Here is an 18,109-nt window from a genome sequence, read left to right as displayed (position 1 = left end):
TTTCTTTCCCATTTCCCAGAAACAGTTTGGACACCCTTGAGTTCATGCAGTCTGGATAGAACCAGACACTGAGGCTTGGAGAACATCAGTACCTGGGCCACAGCAGAGCAGAGCAGGAGAGAGATCTAGGGGGTCCTGAGGTCAGATCTACATATTCTCCATTATCTGCCTTCTTTCTAGTATTCACCATGGTGATCCTAGTGTGTAAAGGGGTGTGAGCTCTGAAGTAAGGAAAGGAAGCGGGGTAAGAAGAGGATGGAGAAAAGGTGGGATGAGGGAAATGAGAGGAGGGAGGGAAGATGAGGTGAGGGGGATGGGAAGAAGAGGGGAGAGGAGATAGGGTGGGAGGTAAGGAGAAGGGTTGAGAAGGGAAGGAGAAGTGGGGAACAAAGACTAGAAGGGAGGGGAGATAGGATGATGAAGGAATGGAACAGTTGTGGGACACGGAGATGGGCAAGGTAGAATGAGGGGGCTCAGGACAGGTGCTGGCTACTTCGATCTGGGAGATCTCACTCCGCCACCTCCAGACTCATGGGGGCCCTGGCTGTGGGTGGCTCTACTTCCTCCTATTCCAGTTCTGTCTGTTTTGCCTCCTCCAGCCTTGCCTGTGCCAACACGGAGGCAGAGAGTTTAGTCATTGGCCCTTACCTGGTCCCTGCTAATGCTATATTGTGGGCTTAGACCTTCGGGGGTGCAGGGCCATACCTTCAGGTGCTGGTGGCATAGATTCCATTGTGTGCTGGGTTCTCTATTTCCACCCTGTGTTCTATTGTCCTGGGTTTCAGGTGTGCATTAGGAACCAGGGTGCACAGTGTGGCATAGGTGTAAGAACGTAGGCTCTGTTGACCTCGTGAAGTTACTTGCCACATCTGTGCCTCATTTCTGTCTTTGTATCCTGGGTATAGAAAAGAGCAGTACCTCATAGGGTTGTTCTGGGGGTTAATTAAGGTAACACATGCTGTGCATGTAGTTCTGAGCTTGGTATGTAGTTCTTGCTCAGCAAAGTTAACTGTTACTCTGTATGTTCACAGATATCTGGATGTGTGAGTGCATCTGTTTGACGTTCAGGTCTGATTGGGAGTTATTTGTACTGTTGTATCTGTAGTGTGATTTGTAAGGGAAAGTGTATCTGTGTCTATTTGTGTAATATTTTTGTGTGGTAATATGCCTGATTCTGTGTTATTTGTTGTGTATGTGAGTTTGTGCTAGTATACATATGTGATGAAATGACTGTGTATGTCTGTGTCTGCATGATGGAACAGCGTCATGGATGTGGACACGTTGACTACCAGTGAACGCATGAATCTGTGATCATGTCAGTTCTGAACACCCGCATTCCCCTCCCTTCCTATGGAGACGTCATAACCCTAGGTGTCCCTCATTTTCTCACCCTGAGGGAACCGGAACCCGGGGGCAGGGGCGGGGGTGGGTGCCAGTGAGGAGGTGTTTAGACAGGAGCACATGTTCCCTCCCAGACTGTGTATGGGAGGGGGAGCCCCCTATCTTGCACATATCCTGAAGGCTCCAGAGGAAGTGCTCCCCCCCCAAGCCCATTCTTAGTTCCCTGTCTTGTCACCATGGCAGCAGTTGCCAGGGGCTCCCACGGTTGCTAAGATCTAGGTGTGGGAGGCTGCTAGGCCCTGTTGCCAGTAGAAACAGAATGGGAGGGAGGAAGGAAGACTACATCCACAGCTGCCAGCTCTCTGCAGTGACAGGACTGGTCCTTGGACCTCTCCTGTCCCCAAACCATACCTATGACTTGTATGTGGCAATACTATTGTTGTTGGGGGGCTTTCACAGGAAGTTGGAACTGGAATATAGGGATACACTTTCTGAGGGGACCGTGGCTCTAGCCTGCCCTTTACCATCTTTAAAGTTGGAAGGCCCTTAGAAATTAGCGACTACTTCATTCTGTCCCCCGACCCTTATACTTCTCCCCTAGCAATGTCTCTGCTTGAGTTCTCCTGTGGCTGGTGCTTATTACCTGAAGCTTTTACCCGGTATAGGAATGCTTCATTGACCTCTGGATGCAGACTGACTCCTTCCTGAAGTCAGACTCTTAGCATCTCACCTGGATACATACTTCATGCTGACACTTGGACCCAGAATTCAGTTCCACACTGAGTGCCAACTTTAACCTCACCTGAGACACTGACCTTGGCCTTAGTCCTGGACCAGACAGTTCCCCAAACTCAGCTTTAGCCTAAGCCCTTTAGACATGGATGAGCCCTAATCTTACTTGAATTGAACTACAGATTCACTTCTGATCCTGTTCACTGATTGGACGCTGACCAGCAATCTAACTCCCTGGTACTCACCTGGTCTAAAGCTACACTGACCCTAAGTACCGGTACCTAAGTGTTCAAAGGGTTTATTTCTTGCCTTGGGAGTGAGAGGATAGTGCTAGAAATGACCAACAGAGGGCGTGCAACATCAGGTTCTAGAGGCAGGCTTTCCAGAGCCGATCTGGAAAGGGGATGTCAGGGATATTAAGACCTTGGCTCTTTTCTCTCAGGTCAGGACCCAGAGCTGGAGGCACAACAGTCTATGAGGCTGAACTAAAGAAATTAAGTTTCGCAACCCAGTTATTCTAATGTCTTGTGGTCATGTGTGTCTGTACAATCTTGAATCTGCCTCTAGCTCAGGTGGGCTCAGGGCTGGGCATACACCAGAAGGTGCTTAACCATTTACAGGCATCACATATCGCAAGAGGACTGTATACCTGGTAAGGCATCCCACCCCCAACTCAACATTTCTGTCATCTACAGCTTCACTACCTTCCCTGGTATCCAGTTACCTTTTGGTCCTATTGAACAAAAATCTGCCTTTCCTACACCTTTGGTCTTAGCTCCTTTGAGGTTACATTGACCTCATCAGTCCCATCTGTCAGACATCAGCCATCTACATCCCTCAAGTCTGCTCCTTTCTAGGTTGAGATACCTCTCAGGCCTTCATGGTCCTCTTCTGCCTTGTTCCATTCCAGCCCCTAAGACCATGCTCCCCTGGCTGGATTTCAGTTCATGGTGCCTGGCTCTGACTAGCTTTTTCCAGGAGTGCTGGTGCAGTGTACAAATGAGCCGGCCTGCCTCCCTCATCTGACTCTGAACTTCTTTCTACATAGCCTCACCTTACATCAGTTTTTTGGTAGCTACCTCATGTTGTTCCTCCATATCAACTGAAGAGTATAACCTCTTCTTTCTGAGCTGCTGGATCACATCTTGCCCATTTGTATAATGTCACAAATGTACAATTGCCCAAATGTTACAATTTTGGAAGGAGTGGTATATTTATTTTAAAAACAAAGATACTTGAAGTAAATGAAACAAATATTTATTTGCAATACCTTCTGCATTTTAGAACAATCCCTGGGCTTGGAAAGCTCCACATTTATGTTTACTTAAAGGTGGGACAGGGGGGCGCCTGGGTGGCACAGCGGTTGGGCATCTGCCTTCGGCTCAGGGCGTGATCCCGGCATTGTGGGATCGAGCCCCACATCAGGCTCCTCCGCTGTGAGCCTGCTTCTTCCTCTCCCACTCCCCCTGCTTGTGTTCCCTCTCTCGCTGGCTGTCTCTATCTCTGTCAAATAAATAAAATCTTTAAAAAAAAATAAATAAAGGTGGGACAGGAGGAACTGAAGTGCTGGCTTTAGCAGCACATATTCTAAAACTGGAACAATACAGAGAAGATTAGCATGGCCCGGACACAAGGATGACATGCAAATTCATGAAGTGTTCCATATTTTTGGTTTTGATGAATGTTAAAATGTAATAATGTAAAGTGAATGTATATATGAATAAATTAGTATATTACCAAAAAAGAAAACAAAAAAAAAAGAGGGACTGAAGATCCCCTGCAGTCTCTGCTGTGACTTCAGCACTGTGGACAGAGGCCATTAGCGGTACCCCCGACTATGCCTGTGATTGTGGGAGGATGGAAGATGATACATGCACACTTTTAGATAGGCCCAGAAATCCTTGCTGCTCACTTAATGCCTTATAGTGTATGAAGCTCTTTCCTCTTCCCAAACTAATTCTGTCTTCACTCAACTATCAGCCCAGGAGACAGGACAGGAATTGCTTCCCAGACTTTTACAGATGAGGAAACAAGCTCAGCAAGGTCAAACTCCAAGCAACCCTTTGGGTGGGGTGAAAGAGAGAACACTTTCATGTTTAGCAAATTTAGCAGCTACTCTTTCCCCTTTGAGGAATGACTTCCTCTAAAGATAAGAGTGCACTTGAACCAAAGCAGGGCAGAGTGAGTGGAAGTTTGTGTGGAACCGAGGCTCCAGCCAGCCCTGGGAACAAGTGGCAGGAGGAGGAACAATACTAAGAGGATCTAAAGTTCATCAGGATTGCCATACTGAAGGTGGGGAAACCTTGCTTTTCATTAGGGTCCACAGAGGCCCAACTTTTATGTCTCTTTTTCTGTCCTAATGCTCATCTTCATTGAACTTGGAGACAGAAGGGACTCTTAAGATCTCAAGCTGAACTGAGCCTGATGGACCTCCATTTGCAAATTCCAGGGAGGAGAGGTATGGGAGCAGTGTGAGTGAATAGGGTGAGCTGTGCAGGTTGTAAGAAATCCTGTGACATGGCTACAAGACTGGCCGCTTATGTGTCTGTTCCCAGGGTGGAAAGGGGATATGCTAGGCTACACAGCAGCTGTTTCCTTGAGGTGTACCTTGACAGGAAGCACTGAAGTGGTTAAGAACATGGGCACTGAAGCCAGACTACCTGGTTCCCCTGCTTCCTATGTGACTGTGTAACCTTGAGAAACAGCCTCTGTTCCTCACTTTTCTCATCTGTAATACAAACCTCAGGGTTGTTTTGAAGATGATTTTATGTAAAGCACTTAGAACTGCCCAGTGCATAGTAAATGCTCAACAATACTAACAATGATTTGTATTTGGGGTCCCTATGGTTTAGAGGTAAGACTATACACTGCTGATCCACACTCTAGAGATGATTTCCTGCCTACTATAGGTATTGGCTCTGTTCTTATCAGGTAAAGGAGATGAAAGGGGGATTTCAGAGTCCTCTGAAAGCTTCTCTTGACCTTAGTTTGCCCAACTCTATCATGGGGATAGAAAATGGGGAGGAAATTCTCTACCAAGAAGGACCCAGAAGACCAGAAAACGTAGCCAACTAGCTTCCCTACTTTGTCACCCAGCAGGGATTGGGAAGAGAAATGTGTCTAAAACTGGCCCTTGGTGGTGGTGGTGGTAGAATACATTGCAGAACAGCTTGGAGGCCTTACCTCTTCCTCAGTTTCTTAGAAAATTCTGGCTTCTCTCTTCAGTGCTTTCATTTCCCCCTCTGTGTCCATGGTGGAGCCCCTACCTCCTCCCTCCCATCACTTGATTCTTGGGAAGGTCAGCACCAGGAAAGCTCTAGAAAGAGCCACAGTGTACTGCATTCTTCCTGGAGGCCATAGCAGCTCCTTTGACTCCAGAATTAGCTAATGATAGGAAACCACACAGAAACTCAGCAGGTGCCCCAAATAACAGGAAGTAGGAAGCCAAAATAGCATCGCAATCTCTTTATTATGATTTCCATTGTGCCCAGACTCTGGGAGCATCAGCTCCTTCAAGAGGGAAGGCTGAGCCATGGGGAGGAGCATGCAGCTGTACTGGTGGGAAGACAGGGCTTGGGGATATTCCCCTCAGCTTACTGTCAAGTTACCTTCTGCAGAAAAGAACATAGGAAGGGCATGAGGGACCAGAGGGCATTGGATCCTCCAGTTACTTGAGTGTTCTCAGAACTCCCCTCACAAGCCTATGTTTGGCTGGGAGACAGATCACAGGCCATCTCTTAAAGGAGGGTAAGCTTGAAGGCTTTTATTTCACATGGATATGGAAAGGCCTTGCTGCTTCTACCTTGACATTCTCATCTATGTCATGCCAACCCATGCTATACAAACTGGAATGTGATTGGACTTCTTAGTCACTAGCCCAGACCAGATGTGACACACCGTCCACAATCTAGGTCATCAGGTAATGTGGCTCAGAGGGAAGGTTTTCCTTAGTGCTAGTTGGGTCTAGTGGAAATTCTGTTACCTGTTTATTTTCTTTCCTTTTAAGGTTGCCAAAAGCAGTGGCAGCGGGAAAGCAAAGCAGGGGGAATGTCCAGTCCTACCACACTCCAGGACTGAGCTATAGGGAACAGGTATGATGCATTAATATTTTCCATTCTCCATCCAGGAGATCTCTATTGTCTGAGCTGCAGCCAGGGTCCCGGAGAGAGATCCTGGGCAAATTCAAACTAAGTGGCACAGGGAAAGTAGCAATTTTATTCTACTGTAAATTGAGTGAAAAGGGGTTATGGTTACTGGTGCTGCCAGGATGTTGTTCTGACATCCGGTTGTTCTGTTGTTTAGTGCCAAGTATATACCTGCCTTTACTCTGCTAGTCTGAAGGGGCCATGCTTGTAGGATCACTAGAGCCTGCTACCAGTCCTGCCTGGAGGTTATTCTTGGCTCTGGGGTGGTCATGGCTAGCCTTAGGCCCTGCAGAAAGCTTCTGCTGAGCTTCCCTCTTGGCTTTAGGGCTTCCTTGCACCGCTCTTACTGAAGCCATGAGACCTGCAGTGCTTGAGGTTGTGCTTCAGCTAAGAGGCCTAGGCACAATCCTGGGCTCACACCCCAGAGAGGTGCCCTCTTCCCAGTTTGATTCTGTACCTCCAATGTTAGTGATAGGGTTGGGGGAACTCCCAGATCTGGCCACTCAAGTAAGGCCAGGTGGCATCCCATAGGGAGCACCAGGGCTAAAAAGTATGCCTATCCTTTAGCCCCAGTCACTTGGGCTGAAGGTGGGAAGAGGCAATGTGCTCATGGCTTTGGCTGTTCTCAAAGGAAGGAAAGCACTTGAGAGTGGGTCAGTACCTGGGAGCAAGGGAACTGGTCCATTTCTGGGATCCAAAAGGGCCACTGCTCAAAAGCACAGAGCCTGCCTCTGTTGAGGAAGGCTGGTCTCAGGAGAGGAAGCCACAGAGCAGACCTGGAGAGGTTATGTAGCCACAGCTAACTGCCTCAGCTTACCTTCTGTCCCTGCAGCTCCACTGTGTCATCCAGATTTCCCTGTCTTTAAATCTAAGCATAGGGAGAGGGGTGTTGGGTGAAAAACAGGCTTAGTAAGGAGTCTTCAGAGGAGCACCCCTAACCTCTGTTGATAGTGGGTGGAGTGGGTCGTGTTTGTAAAAAGCATTGATTTCAATTCTGGGCAGCCAAGAAGAAATGACTAGAACATTTTCTCAAACCGTTAGAGTCAGGCACTGATTTTTGTACTTGGCAGAATTTCAGATAGTCACAGTGATGGAAAGGCATGATGAGAAGGAAAGGGAATGGGCTTCACTTGGTTTGTAAAAGTTTGAACATCTTCATATGTACTGCAGAGGCGCTCCATGGATTAGAACACTGCAGAGGGAGATCCCAGACAGGGGGGTTGAGGTGGGGCTTCTACAACTCTGGTCTGGGGAAGCAAGATAATCTTTTCATTGGTAAAAGCTAGATGCCTAATGGACAAGAGGTTAGTCGCTCCTCCATGCTTTTCTGCTTCTTAGGACTCTTGTGGACTGCGAACTCTATGCTGGGGTCCCCTGGCCCTCTGTAGCATGCCCCTGCTAAGGAAACTTGCTGTCTTGGAACAGGGAGAGGAATAGTCCCAAATGGGCCTGATCCTATCACGGAAGAAATCCTGCTTTGCCAGGCCCTGAGATGCAGCAGGCCTGATCTGGCCCATGGTCTTTCACCGCTCATCCACAGAAAGCTAGAAGCTGCAGCTCCAGAGAGGTAGGCATCACCTTGTCTGTGAAAGATCAGGGAACAAGAAGATAGATTTCCAGTCCCTATGACTGATGATGAGGCAAGAGAAAAAAGCTGTTCAGACAAAGCCCAGAGCTTGTCTCTACTCAAAATGCCCTCTCTGTGAGATCCAGCAGCCCAAGGCCATTGGCATACAGGGTGATTTACCAGGAGAGTAAGCGAGAGCCCCTGTGCTGAATGTGCTTTAATCTTTTTCAGTGCAAAACTGCAGGTCTGGCTGCCTCGGAGGCAGTCCTTGGACCCAAGAGTCATGTGCTTTCACTTTTTTTTTTTTTTTCATTCTGGCTAAACTGAACAATGGCCCCTCTTACTGATCAGTCTTGGAAGTATGGCTAAGCAGTATTTACAAAAAGCTGTTTTTGTTTTGAAATGTTCAGAGCCATACACATGAACCCAGATTCATCTTCTATCTGCTTCATTTTAGATCTGAATAATCCAACCCCCAAAGCTTCACAACCTGTTCTAGGTCAGGCAGCTTCTACAGAAGGCGCTGTTACCACAACCCTGGTTGCAGCTCCCCACTTTCCTCGGAGCACCTCAACACTGAGCTGTATGCTCCTTCTTCTGTTAGCCCCCAACTCAGTACAAGTGCCTTGAGCAGTGGAGATATGTCAGCTTTCACATGACTGAACCAACCCCCTCTCTAGTATTCAGATTGGAAACAGAATCTGGACTCCCAGGCCAGGGCTGACCCACAACAGGCAGTGACTTGAGAGCTCAGTGAGAACTTCGGGAGGACAGCCAGGACTTAGAGGCCAGGCGTGGTGGGGAAAGACATGTAGTGAGCAGCAGGGGGAAGCAGCAACTCAGGCCACATCTCAGTGAGGGGGAGAAGGATGAACCTCCTTCTGTGAGGCTTTACTTGGACTTTCTCTGCTAAAGAGGTGAGATAGAAGAAAGAAAAGAAAAGGAAAGATAAAAGAAAAGAAAGAAGGAAAGAAAGCAAGCAAGCTGAGATGCAAATCCTCTTCTTGGCTCCAGCGTGTCAGGGTGGTTGAAAGGAATCCTCGTTGCTCTTTCTTGGGCTGTGGAAGAGGCTGGCTCTTGTTCTCCATACAATGGCACACTCTTCTAGGTCTGCATTTGGGCTGAGGTGGAAAGATGGGAAATCATGGGCCTTCTCCTCTCATTTTCCATCCAAACCTTGTCCTCATTGGAGATCAGGCTTCAGGTCTCTGTGGTAGCTGACTTGGGTGAAGCACCTAATACAGAGGGCTGTGACTCCTGCCATCACACTCGTTCCATTCAGGCCCTTTGGGCTCTGGGCCATGTGTTCCCATCTGTAAAACAGGGGCCAGGATGGCTCAACTTGGTTTTTGACTGTTCTGCTAAAGACTTTTGGACTTGAAAGACCTGGCTGAGAGGTTCCTAGAATCCTGGGTTCCTGGCAGGGGCTGCCTGCCCTTCTTCTAATTAGGACTCCATAGACTAGTTGCCTTCTCTGTCACGAGGAATTAGAATTTAAATAAACAGCGGGCTGAAGTGCAGTGGTGGTTTTCAATAATGTACCCACCCCACATACCTGAAGGACATAACACATGCCTACCAGAACAGTGGCTCACCACAGAAGGGATTTTCAACTGAGGAAGAGGGAGCCTATCAGCATCTCTAAGACAGCATGTGAGTCTGATATGACCTATTATTAAGAATCACTTGGCCAGAGACTTGTCAATTGGAAATCAAAACTGGCCAATAGAAGGAGTGAATAGAGACCCCTCTCATCTATACCAGGAGCTTCACAAAGGAACTTTGGTCCTTTTTCAACCAAGAAGAACCAGGTCTCTGAAGGCGTGGACAGCTAGGCGTGGGTGCGTGCGTGTGTGCGCGCGCGTGCACATATGTGTGCAGTGGCAGGTCGAGTCTGTGAGGTGAGGGCAGGGGGCTGGGTCCAGGAGTGGATACTGCCACAGCTCCCAGGGCTCTTCCCTGCAGCAATGCATATACTGCCTCTGTTGTGAGGGGAGCAGTGATTTCGGTTCCATAAAGCTTATTGGCAAATTGAGATGCTGGCAGTGCTCCATCCCCGCAAGTCTCAGTACCAGAGGATGGTGGGGTAAAGAGAGAAAGAGAAAAAGGAGAGGAGGGAGACCACTGTCCCCGAACTGAGCTTCTCTGCTCCATGCTATCCCGGGGGTTTCAGATGAATTGCGGCACTGTTGGGGCGAGCAGCCAAGATGTAGACAACATTCTCCCGCAGGAAGGTAGGCCAGTCCACAAATCTGGAGTGGGAGCAAAGAACAGGTTTGTGAGGTTGGCTGCAGAGCCCGGATGCTCATGAGACCTGATCCCGGTGGCAGTACGGCTTAAGCTGGGCAAAGCTCAGGGAAGCCCTGGCTTTTGGCTGACATAGGTATGGCTGGCTGTGCTTCCAAGCTGACAGACCAGCCGGCTGACCCTATGGATTTGGGGTCAAATGGACATTTTTGGAGCCTTTTTTTCTGGGATAGGCACTTGCTGTTTTGGGGCAGCAGTGGGTGATGGCCGCTTGTGTGTGTTGAAATGTTGGGAGTGCAGACAGCCCGGTGAGGGGATCCTACTCACCTGGACTCCTGCTCTGTGGGCAGCAGAGCCTTGTCCTGACTCTTGCTGCTGCTGCTGGCTGGGCTGCTGTCTGCTATGGGACCCACATGGCTGATGCTGTTGGGCACAAGAATATGTGGTTTAGGAGCGGGAAAGTGAAAGGTCTGGCCCCTCCCAAACTCTGGGGAACCCACGGCTCTGGATATGCATGTCCACGCTTTTCTGACACGGGCGACAGTTTGGAGTAGAGGATGCCCTATGTCTTGAACAATAACAGTCAATGTCCTTTGCCTAATGTGCAGGAAGGTCCTCTCCCGTCTGTTGACAGAAGAAACAGAGAGGTGCGTTTCATACCAAGGGCCATTTGGCGTGGAAAAAGGAAGAGGGCATGTGAGTGGGGGCAGGGATTGGTAGGGAACAGACCTGACACTGCAGGAAGGAGCCTCTGCAATGCGTTTGCAGAACCAAGAGTGCTGGGCTCCACGGCATTCTGCCTCACTGATAGCGCTCCCGCTGCCCCGGGCCAGGAAGGTGGCCCGGGCTCGCTCCCGCTCCTTGACTGTCAGAAGCCTTAACAGAGAGTTCTGGGGAAGAAGAGACAAGTTAAGATCTTGAGGTTGAAAAGATTTTGTAAAATGTCAAGCCACAGAGAATCCTACCTCCATTACCACCTCTGCAGCCTCCCTTTGAAGCCGCCCAGAGCCTTTCTGGTAGCATTAACATTTGCAGTTGGGTCCAGTGCAAATCAATCTTCCTTGGAAAGTTTCCCCAGCTTAGGCCCTGGATCACCTGTTGCTGGGTGGAATGTGAGCCCTTTCCTGCTATGGTCCCTGCTAAGACAGTACCCAGTGCTCCTCCAACCTGCTCAGCATGCTTCCTAGGTCTCTCTCACCCAGTATCCCATAGACATTCACCCCAGCTGGCCCTCACCTGGGGACGCAATTGCTGCAGAAGTAGGAGGGACTCATGGGACAAGAAGTCAGGCCACTCTATGTGTCCTCGATGTTCAGGGTCCAGGGCTGCAAACTGGCGGGCTGCCTGCTCCTCTTGCTCCTCGCTTAGAGCCCTGTCACTGTTCCCCCGCTTTGCTGCTTGGTGGCGGTAGCGTAGGAAGTCCTCCAGTGTCAGGGAGCAATCTGTGGGAGGCACCCCATACTAGCCAAACCCACCCTTTCCTCAGCCTCGGGGGCACCTCCATTTACTTTAGGGTACCCTCCAGAACACCTACATCCATAGCTTTCATGGAGTCTTTGTCTCCTATAGCCAGTATAATTCAGGCTGTGGTGGGTGGGGAAGATGGGTGGATGTGTGGGTGCCCCTGCTGGCCAACAGTTTGGGAACAGGGACCTATTTACCCATACTCTTCAAATTCCAGCATACTCCTTTTATGGTTCATCCTAGAAAGTACAGAGGAAAAATGTGCCAGCCCCTCTCCATCTGGCAGCACTGTCCAGCCTTACCAGGAATGACTTTACACTGCTGAAAGGTCTCTGTGAGGCTGTACATTTCCTCTTCAGTTAGCAGCAAGTTGAGATTATCCTGAAAAAAAGAAGGATGTGAGTCAGTAGCCATATAGACCAGTAAAAAAGAAAGGCCAAGGATCAAGAAGGATGGAAATTGTATTTCAACTTGAAGGCAATTCTGGGATCATCTAATCCCAGCCTCTAATCATAATCAAGGAGACTGAAGCTCCAGAAAGGGGAAAGGATTTGCTCAGAGTTGCCCAGCTCTGGAGCAGAATCTTCTCCAGAAGCCAGGTATCTTGATTCTAGACCTGAGACCCTTTTACTAAACAGTTTTTAAATTATTCTCTGAGATACCCTAGGGAATACTTTGAAGTACCTTAGGAAGCTGCTGCAAGGGAAAAGGGGACTAATAAGCAGGCAGGGTTGTGCCTGCAGCTCCGTCTTTATTCATTTTACGTATTTGGCCTCTATGTTAGACTGTGCTCAAAGAGTATTTCAGTTAAAAAAGAAGTTTAATTGTAACTCTGCTCCTAGTAGGCTGTATTACTTTAAATAATCCAGAATGGTTTTGAAAGAGATGCCATCATGACGAAGTTCCTAAAACCAAATGAGGTGTTGTTTTTTTTTTTGTGGTGCCATAGACATTTTAATTCCAAAACAGCAGTGATATGTTATTTTATTAATACTAATTTACAGTCTTATAGTTTGTAAGCTGTCAAAGATTCTTTCTAGTAGGTTATTTTTCTCTCTTAAAATACCAGCAAATGGGGCGCCTGGGTGGCACAGCGGTTAAGCGTCTGCCTTCGGCTCAGGGCGTGATCCCGGCGTTATGTGATCGAGCCCCACATCAGGCTCCTCCGGTATGAGCCTGCTTCTTCCTCTCCTACTCCCCCTGCTTGTGTTCCCTCTCTAGCTGGCTGTCTCTATCCTGTCGAATAAATAAATTTTAAAAATCTTAAAAAAAAAATACCAGCAAAGAAGAGCAGACATTTCATGAGTATTCATTTGTGGATTTCATAAAGAACTCAAACAATTCTTTCAATAAACACTTATTGAGCACCTGGTATATGCTGGGCACAGTGGGGTAAAACATTGTGAAATGTTCAGTGGGGCTGGATTGTAGGGGTTGGTGTCTGTGTGTGGAGGGAGAGTAAAGAGGAATGACAAAAGATAAGGGAGAGGTAGGCAGAAGCCTGACTGTGAAGTGCCTTAAATGCCCATTATTGAGCCCTTCCAATGGGCTTTTATTCTGAGGGCAAAGGGTAGTCACCAAATGTTTGTGTTTTAAGTAGGCTGCACACCCAGTGTGGATCATGACCTGAGGGAGCCAGAACAGGGAGCCAGATGCGGGGCTTGATCCCAGGATCCTGGGATCATGACCTGAGCCAAAGGTAGACACTTAACCCACTGAGCCACCCAGGCTCCCTGCCTTCCAACTTTTAAAAAGACAAAACCCAGATTCATATCCATTTCTCAGCATATCTGAATAGAATTTAAATCTTGCTTTAATGTTCTATTATCCTGCGGATATCTTCTAAGAAACATCTCAGCAGATCCCCCCTCTTCTTCCTACTGCCTCGAAGAAAGCAGAGATGTGCCACTTTCTAACAAATATCACTTTATCTATGGCTTGTCTATAAAATCAAGTATAGAACAGTTATTTCCAGCCACTTACACACCCTTTCCCCAGCTGAAGTATGTCACAGTAGACCCTGCTCTATATACCATCTTCTCTAGTCACCACCCCGCCAAACACCAGCCTTTTCACTCACAGCAACTCTGCCCCGCAGTGTTCTGCTGATGTGGGACCCGGTTGAAGGTGTCTCCTTCCTAACCCTTCCTGGCTTTCTGTCACAGTCCTACCTTCATTACTACCACTTGCCAGACTTTTTACAAAGGTTTCTTCCAAGCTCCTCCCCTTTCTTCCCTTCCCAGCCAGGCTTCTTGAAAAGACTCCATCATCTCCTTGTGGCTCCTCAACCACCTATAATTCAGCTTCTGCATCTGTCATTCTGCTGGATTGGTTCTTCTTAAAGTCACCATAACCTGACAGTCATGTCTAGTGACCTTTTCTCAGGCATCTTCTTACTTGACCTCCATGAGGTATTTAGGACTTCCTTATTGCCTCCTCTTTTTGGGAGGGATTTAAATATTTATGAGAATTATTATGTAAAATAAGGAAACTAGAGAAAATAGAAAATCAGTAAAGTCCCATCGTAGTTGTATCACCACTGTTAACATTACCATCTACCCCCTGCTTGTGCCACTCTCTTTTCTTGGCTTCCCGTACTCTCGACTGATTCTCCTCCTACCTTCTCTGACCATTTGAGTTCCCTTAGTTAATTTCTTGTCACAGTCCTAAATGCTGGTCTTCCTTGGGGTTCTGTTGTTAACACTCTTCTTTTTTCATTGCACACACTCTATCCCTGGGTTATTTCATCTACTTCAGTGGCTACAGCTACCATCTAAACACAAATGATTCCCGGGGTGCCTGGGTGGTGCAGTCGTTAAGTGTCTGCCTTCAGGTCAGGGTGTGATCCCAGCGTTCTGGGATCGAGCCCCACATCAGGCTCTTCCGCTGGGAGCCTGCTTCTTCCTCTCCCACTCCCCCTGCCTGTGTTCCCTCTCTCGCTGGCTGTCTCTGTCAAATAAATAAATAAAATCTTTAAAAGAAATAAAATAAACACAAATGATTCCCAAACCTGGGTGTCCAGACCTAAATTTCTTGTCTCTTGGACTTATATCCATCTTGATGCCTCACAGGTACTTCACACTCATCATGCCCCAAAATGAACTCCTCTTTCCCCCCAAAACCTGTCCTCTCTAAATTTCTTACCTCTCTGAATTGTAATACCACCCCTCCAGTTACCAATACCAACTCATTTCTCCCCTTCATCCCTCACATCCAGTAAGTCAGCAGGTCCTATTGATCTACCTATTAATACCCCTCAAATCTCCTCTTTTCTATTCTCGTCTTAGGTTAGCCACTCATCTTGTCTTACCTGCACTATAGCAACAGCTAACTAACTGTTCTCCATGTCTCTAGACTTTGCCCCTCTGATTCATTCCCCACACAGCAAAGATCTGACTATGGCACTGCATACGCCCTTAAAAAACCGTTCAGTCAGGGCACCTGGGTAGCTCAGTTAAGCATCTGACTCTTGATCTCAGCTCAGGTTATGATCCCAGGGTCCTGGGATCAAGCCCCGCATCTGGCTCCCTGTTCAGTGGGGGTCTGCTTCTCCCTCTCCCTCTTCTGCTCCCCCTGCTTGTGCTCTCTTTCTCTGTCAAATAAACAAAATCTTTTTAAAAAGTTGGAAGGCATTTATATATAATTTGCAAAGTTCTGAATCAATGGACCTTTGTTAATTTACATAATGATCACATTAGAGATGAAGAACAAATGCTCCTAAGAGTTAGGTGGTAGGCCAAGTGATGATCTTAGGACTAAGCAGTGTTACTGTGTTAGAACCTATCCTTATTGGAAACAAGCTGATTAAAATGGTTTTTCAGATGAGTACAATGAATGACAGGTACAGACTATTAGAGAAGCACTACTCCAAGCAGAATTACTTTTGAGTAATTAGGCCTCATCCTACCCATTGATTCCTCTAGCTCAGTGTTTCTCAATTGGGATGAGTTTGCTCCCCTAGGACACATTGGGTAATATCTGGAGACATTTTTGGTTGTCACAACTGGGGGTGGGTGCTACTGACATCTAATGGGGTGGAGGCCAGGGATGCTGCTAAACATACTACATTGCACACATCCCCCACGACAAAAATTTCCGGTGTCCAAAATGTCATAGTACTGAGGTAAAAAAAGCTTGCTCAAGTTTGAGGATCCCTGTATCTACTACTGGAAAACTCTTTCAGGTTACTGCCTAGAAATCAGTGTTCTAAGACTGGGTCTCCAGAGTAGTGCCAAGTTCCCCGCGGTGCTGCAGCCCACAGTCCCTGCAGTCTAGGCTTACACAGTAGTGGCAGCTCCAGCCGGTTTCTGTGTGGGCTGTCTCGGTCACCTCTGCTGCACCATCTCCTTGGATGTAGCCCATGCGGCGCAGGCAGCCATCATGGAAAACCCTGGTGCAGATCCTGCATGGGAAGAGGCTCTCAGCTGTCCAGACCTCACAGACATCACACATCTCATCGTTGACAACCTGGCAAAAAGAATAAATAGAGAGTGTATTCATTCTAGTGTAGGCGGCAAGATCCTATGGCCACCAAACACAGAAATACCCACATGGGGCTGAATATCCCTGGAGCAGCCCAGGGGAACAATTCCAACTGAGGCCAGTGTTAAGGTGATAGAGCTTTCTCTCTGCAAGACAAGAACCAGCAACCTCTTCCATCTGCTCAGGTTTCTGTGACCATGTTTCTGAACCGGGATAGTATTAAAATTTTTGGAAAAATTAATCTGTTCTGAAAGACTGTCTCAGACATTGCAGGATATTTAGCATCCCTGGTTTTCTTGGCACCAAAACCCAGTAGCAACTCCCAGTGATGATCACCTTGAATGCCCACAAATTTCTGAATGCCTCCTACAGGGAATACTGCTATACCTTAGTGAGACGGATGGCGAAGGACCTGCCATGGCGTCATTCCTTATGACCCACTGTCTCCGGTCTTTCACTCAGACCAATCCAGGATGTAACATTTTTATTCTTGTAAAAGAAATGCAAAGATTGTTCTGGACTCAACTGCACCTTTCTGGAGTTATTTTCTTTTTGAGTCTCACTTTAACTATACCCAGGCCTCCCTGTCTTGCTCCCTAATCCTCAGAAGGTCTAAGACTTGAGGACTGTGCCCTAACTGGATACTCACAAGTTCTCTGGGCTCCAAGCAGATATCAGGAGGCTTGTCATCATCCAGCTTCCGGGTGGGGCGGATGAAGGCAGGGGGTGTGAAACGATTAGTCCTGTCAAACTCCTCTGGCTCCACTCCACGCCCATCTCGGAGCCTCTCCCAGGCTGCACGGTTGACACTGCCCTCTTCTTGGAGCACCGGGGTACCTGCCTCTGCTTCTTTCTCCTCCTGTACCTCCTGGACAGAGCCCTCTACAGTACCACGGCGGGACCCTGGAAGCTCACCGGTGCGTCGGATGGAAGGCCTGTCCCGTAGCCCATCCTTGAAGGCAGACACAGCCAGGCTCACCCTCTGTACCTGCTCCACTGTCTGCCGCTTGGACATCAACACCCCCATGGCTCTGTAGACAAAAAGCAGAGGGGCCCAGATTCAGCCAATGGCTGACCACATCAAGCTGATCAATTTCAACTATTCACCTAAGTGGCAAGTGCTATTAAATACTTTTTCCCTCTTCTGGAACTTAGTGCCATGGTGGGGTGGAGAAAGCACTTATTAAAGAGTCAAAAGACCCTGATTCTATTTCTGATTGGCCGTGTGATTTTGGTTTTCCTATTTGTAAAATGAGGGCTATCTGCTCAGTGCATTTCACAGGGCTGTCATGAGGATAATATTAGAAAATGTGCTTATTAAGTGCTTAGTAGACTGGAAAGTATTCTACAGATATGAAATGGTATCTTTTTATTTCTTGCTGTCCCAAAGCCAATTAGGTCCAGGGTTCCCAGGCCTCTGGAGATAGTTGGAGACTTCAGAGCCTAAGTCTCTCCTCTGTCCCATGACATGACCCAAAGCTTAAAGCAAGACTACAGCAATACATTTCAGACTTCTGGTTGAAGAAAAGCTCCTCCAATAAGTGTTGTGCACAGTGCATCCAGGGATAATCCACATCAAATTCTCACTTTTTCAGTCAGAGTGACTGCACTCCTATTTTTAGGGGACTCCTGAATTAGATAGGAAGCTCTACCAACATGTCCACATGGTCAAGGTCGCAAACACTCCTTTGCCTCCTCTAATTAGCTATGCTTCTTTGTGGGTCTGTTTGTCTTTCACAACCTGCCCATTATAAGTGCTAAAGTGCTTCTCAGACTTCTAAGGCTTCACTAATGTTACTCCCACATGTTCTCTTTTGATTTTCTGAGCTGTTCAATAAAACCTGTTAAGAAGTAACATTATCCCTGCTCTCCCTCTGCAGTACCAGGGTACAACACTGGAAAGTGAGGGCATGACATGGCATATTGCAAAGCTGGTTTGCTATTTCCTAGCCTGAAGGGTCTTAATGGAATTCAGCTGGGGAATGCGTGTTCTAAGTGAAACAGTCTGTTTTAGCCTTGCTCTCAATCCATTCTAATCAACGCTTATTGAACAGTACTATGTATAAGGTACTAACTACTCATCATAGGAAATAAAAGGAGAACAGTCTCACCACTTATGCTACTTAATATC

At 47.6% G+C, this 18,109-nt stretch overlaps 1 protein-coding gene and 1 non-coding gene across 2 annotated transcripts; one reads left to right on the top strand and one right to left on the bottom strand.

Annotated features, from left to right (window-relative positions):
- Positions 1-3,636: 3,636 nt before the first annotated feature.
- LOC121103168 lies at positions 3,637-3,743 on the top strand. Its single transcript, XR_005835326.1, has one exon. It is a non-coding gene; the product is annotated as a U6 spliceosomal RNA (small nuclear RNA).
- A 1,780-nt stretch (positions 3,744-5,523) lies between these two features.
- PHF24 (PHD finger protein 24) lies at positions 5,524-17,005 on the bottom strand. Its single transcript, XM_008695157.2, has 7 exons — positions 16,628-17,005; positions 15,778-15,963; positions 11,799-11,877; positions 11,269-11,474; positions 10,762-10,922; positions 10,360-10,455; positions 5,524-10,037 (listed from the first exon to the last, which is right to left on the bottom strand). The coding sequence occupies exons 1-7, from the start codon at positions 17,003-17,005 to the stop codon at positions 9,941-9,943; spliced, it is 1,203 nt and encodes a 400-aa protein (XP_008693379.1). The 3' UTR covers positions 5,524-9,940.
- Positions 17,006-18,109: the final 1,104 nt, after the last annotated feature.

Source organism: Ursus maritimus, unplaced genomic scaffold (genome assembly GCF_017311325.1).
Source record: "Ursus maritimus isolate PB19 unplaced genomic scaffold, ASM1731132v1 scaffold_17, whole genome shotgun sequence".
Taxonomy (NCBI): Eukaryota; Metazoa; Chordata; class Mammalia; order Carnivora; family Ursidae; genus Ursus; species Ursus maritimus.
The sequence above is the reverse complement of the archived record's forward strand: the minus strand, read 5'-3'. Positions and strand labels throughout refer to the sequence as shown.

Excerpts from the sequence above, each read along its gene's own strand:
- PHF24 (XM_008695157.2), bottom strand. The coding sequence starts at position 17,005 with ATGGGGGTGTTGATGTCCAAGCGGCAGACAGTGGAGCAGGTACAGAGG. Across the intron at positions 11,475-11,798 it reads GCAGTGTAAAGTCATTCCTG|ATTGCTCCCTGACACTGGAG; the intron begins GTAAGGCTGGAC and ends TGCCTCCCACAG. Across the intron at positions 10,456-10,761 it reads GCTCCTTCCTGCAGTGTCAG|CATCAGCCATGTGGGTCCCA; the intron begins GTCTGTTCCCTA and ends TGTGCCCAACAG.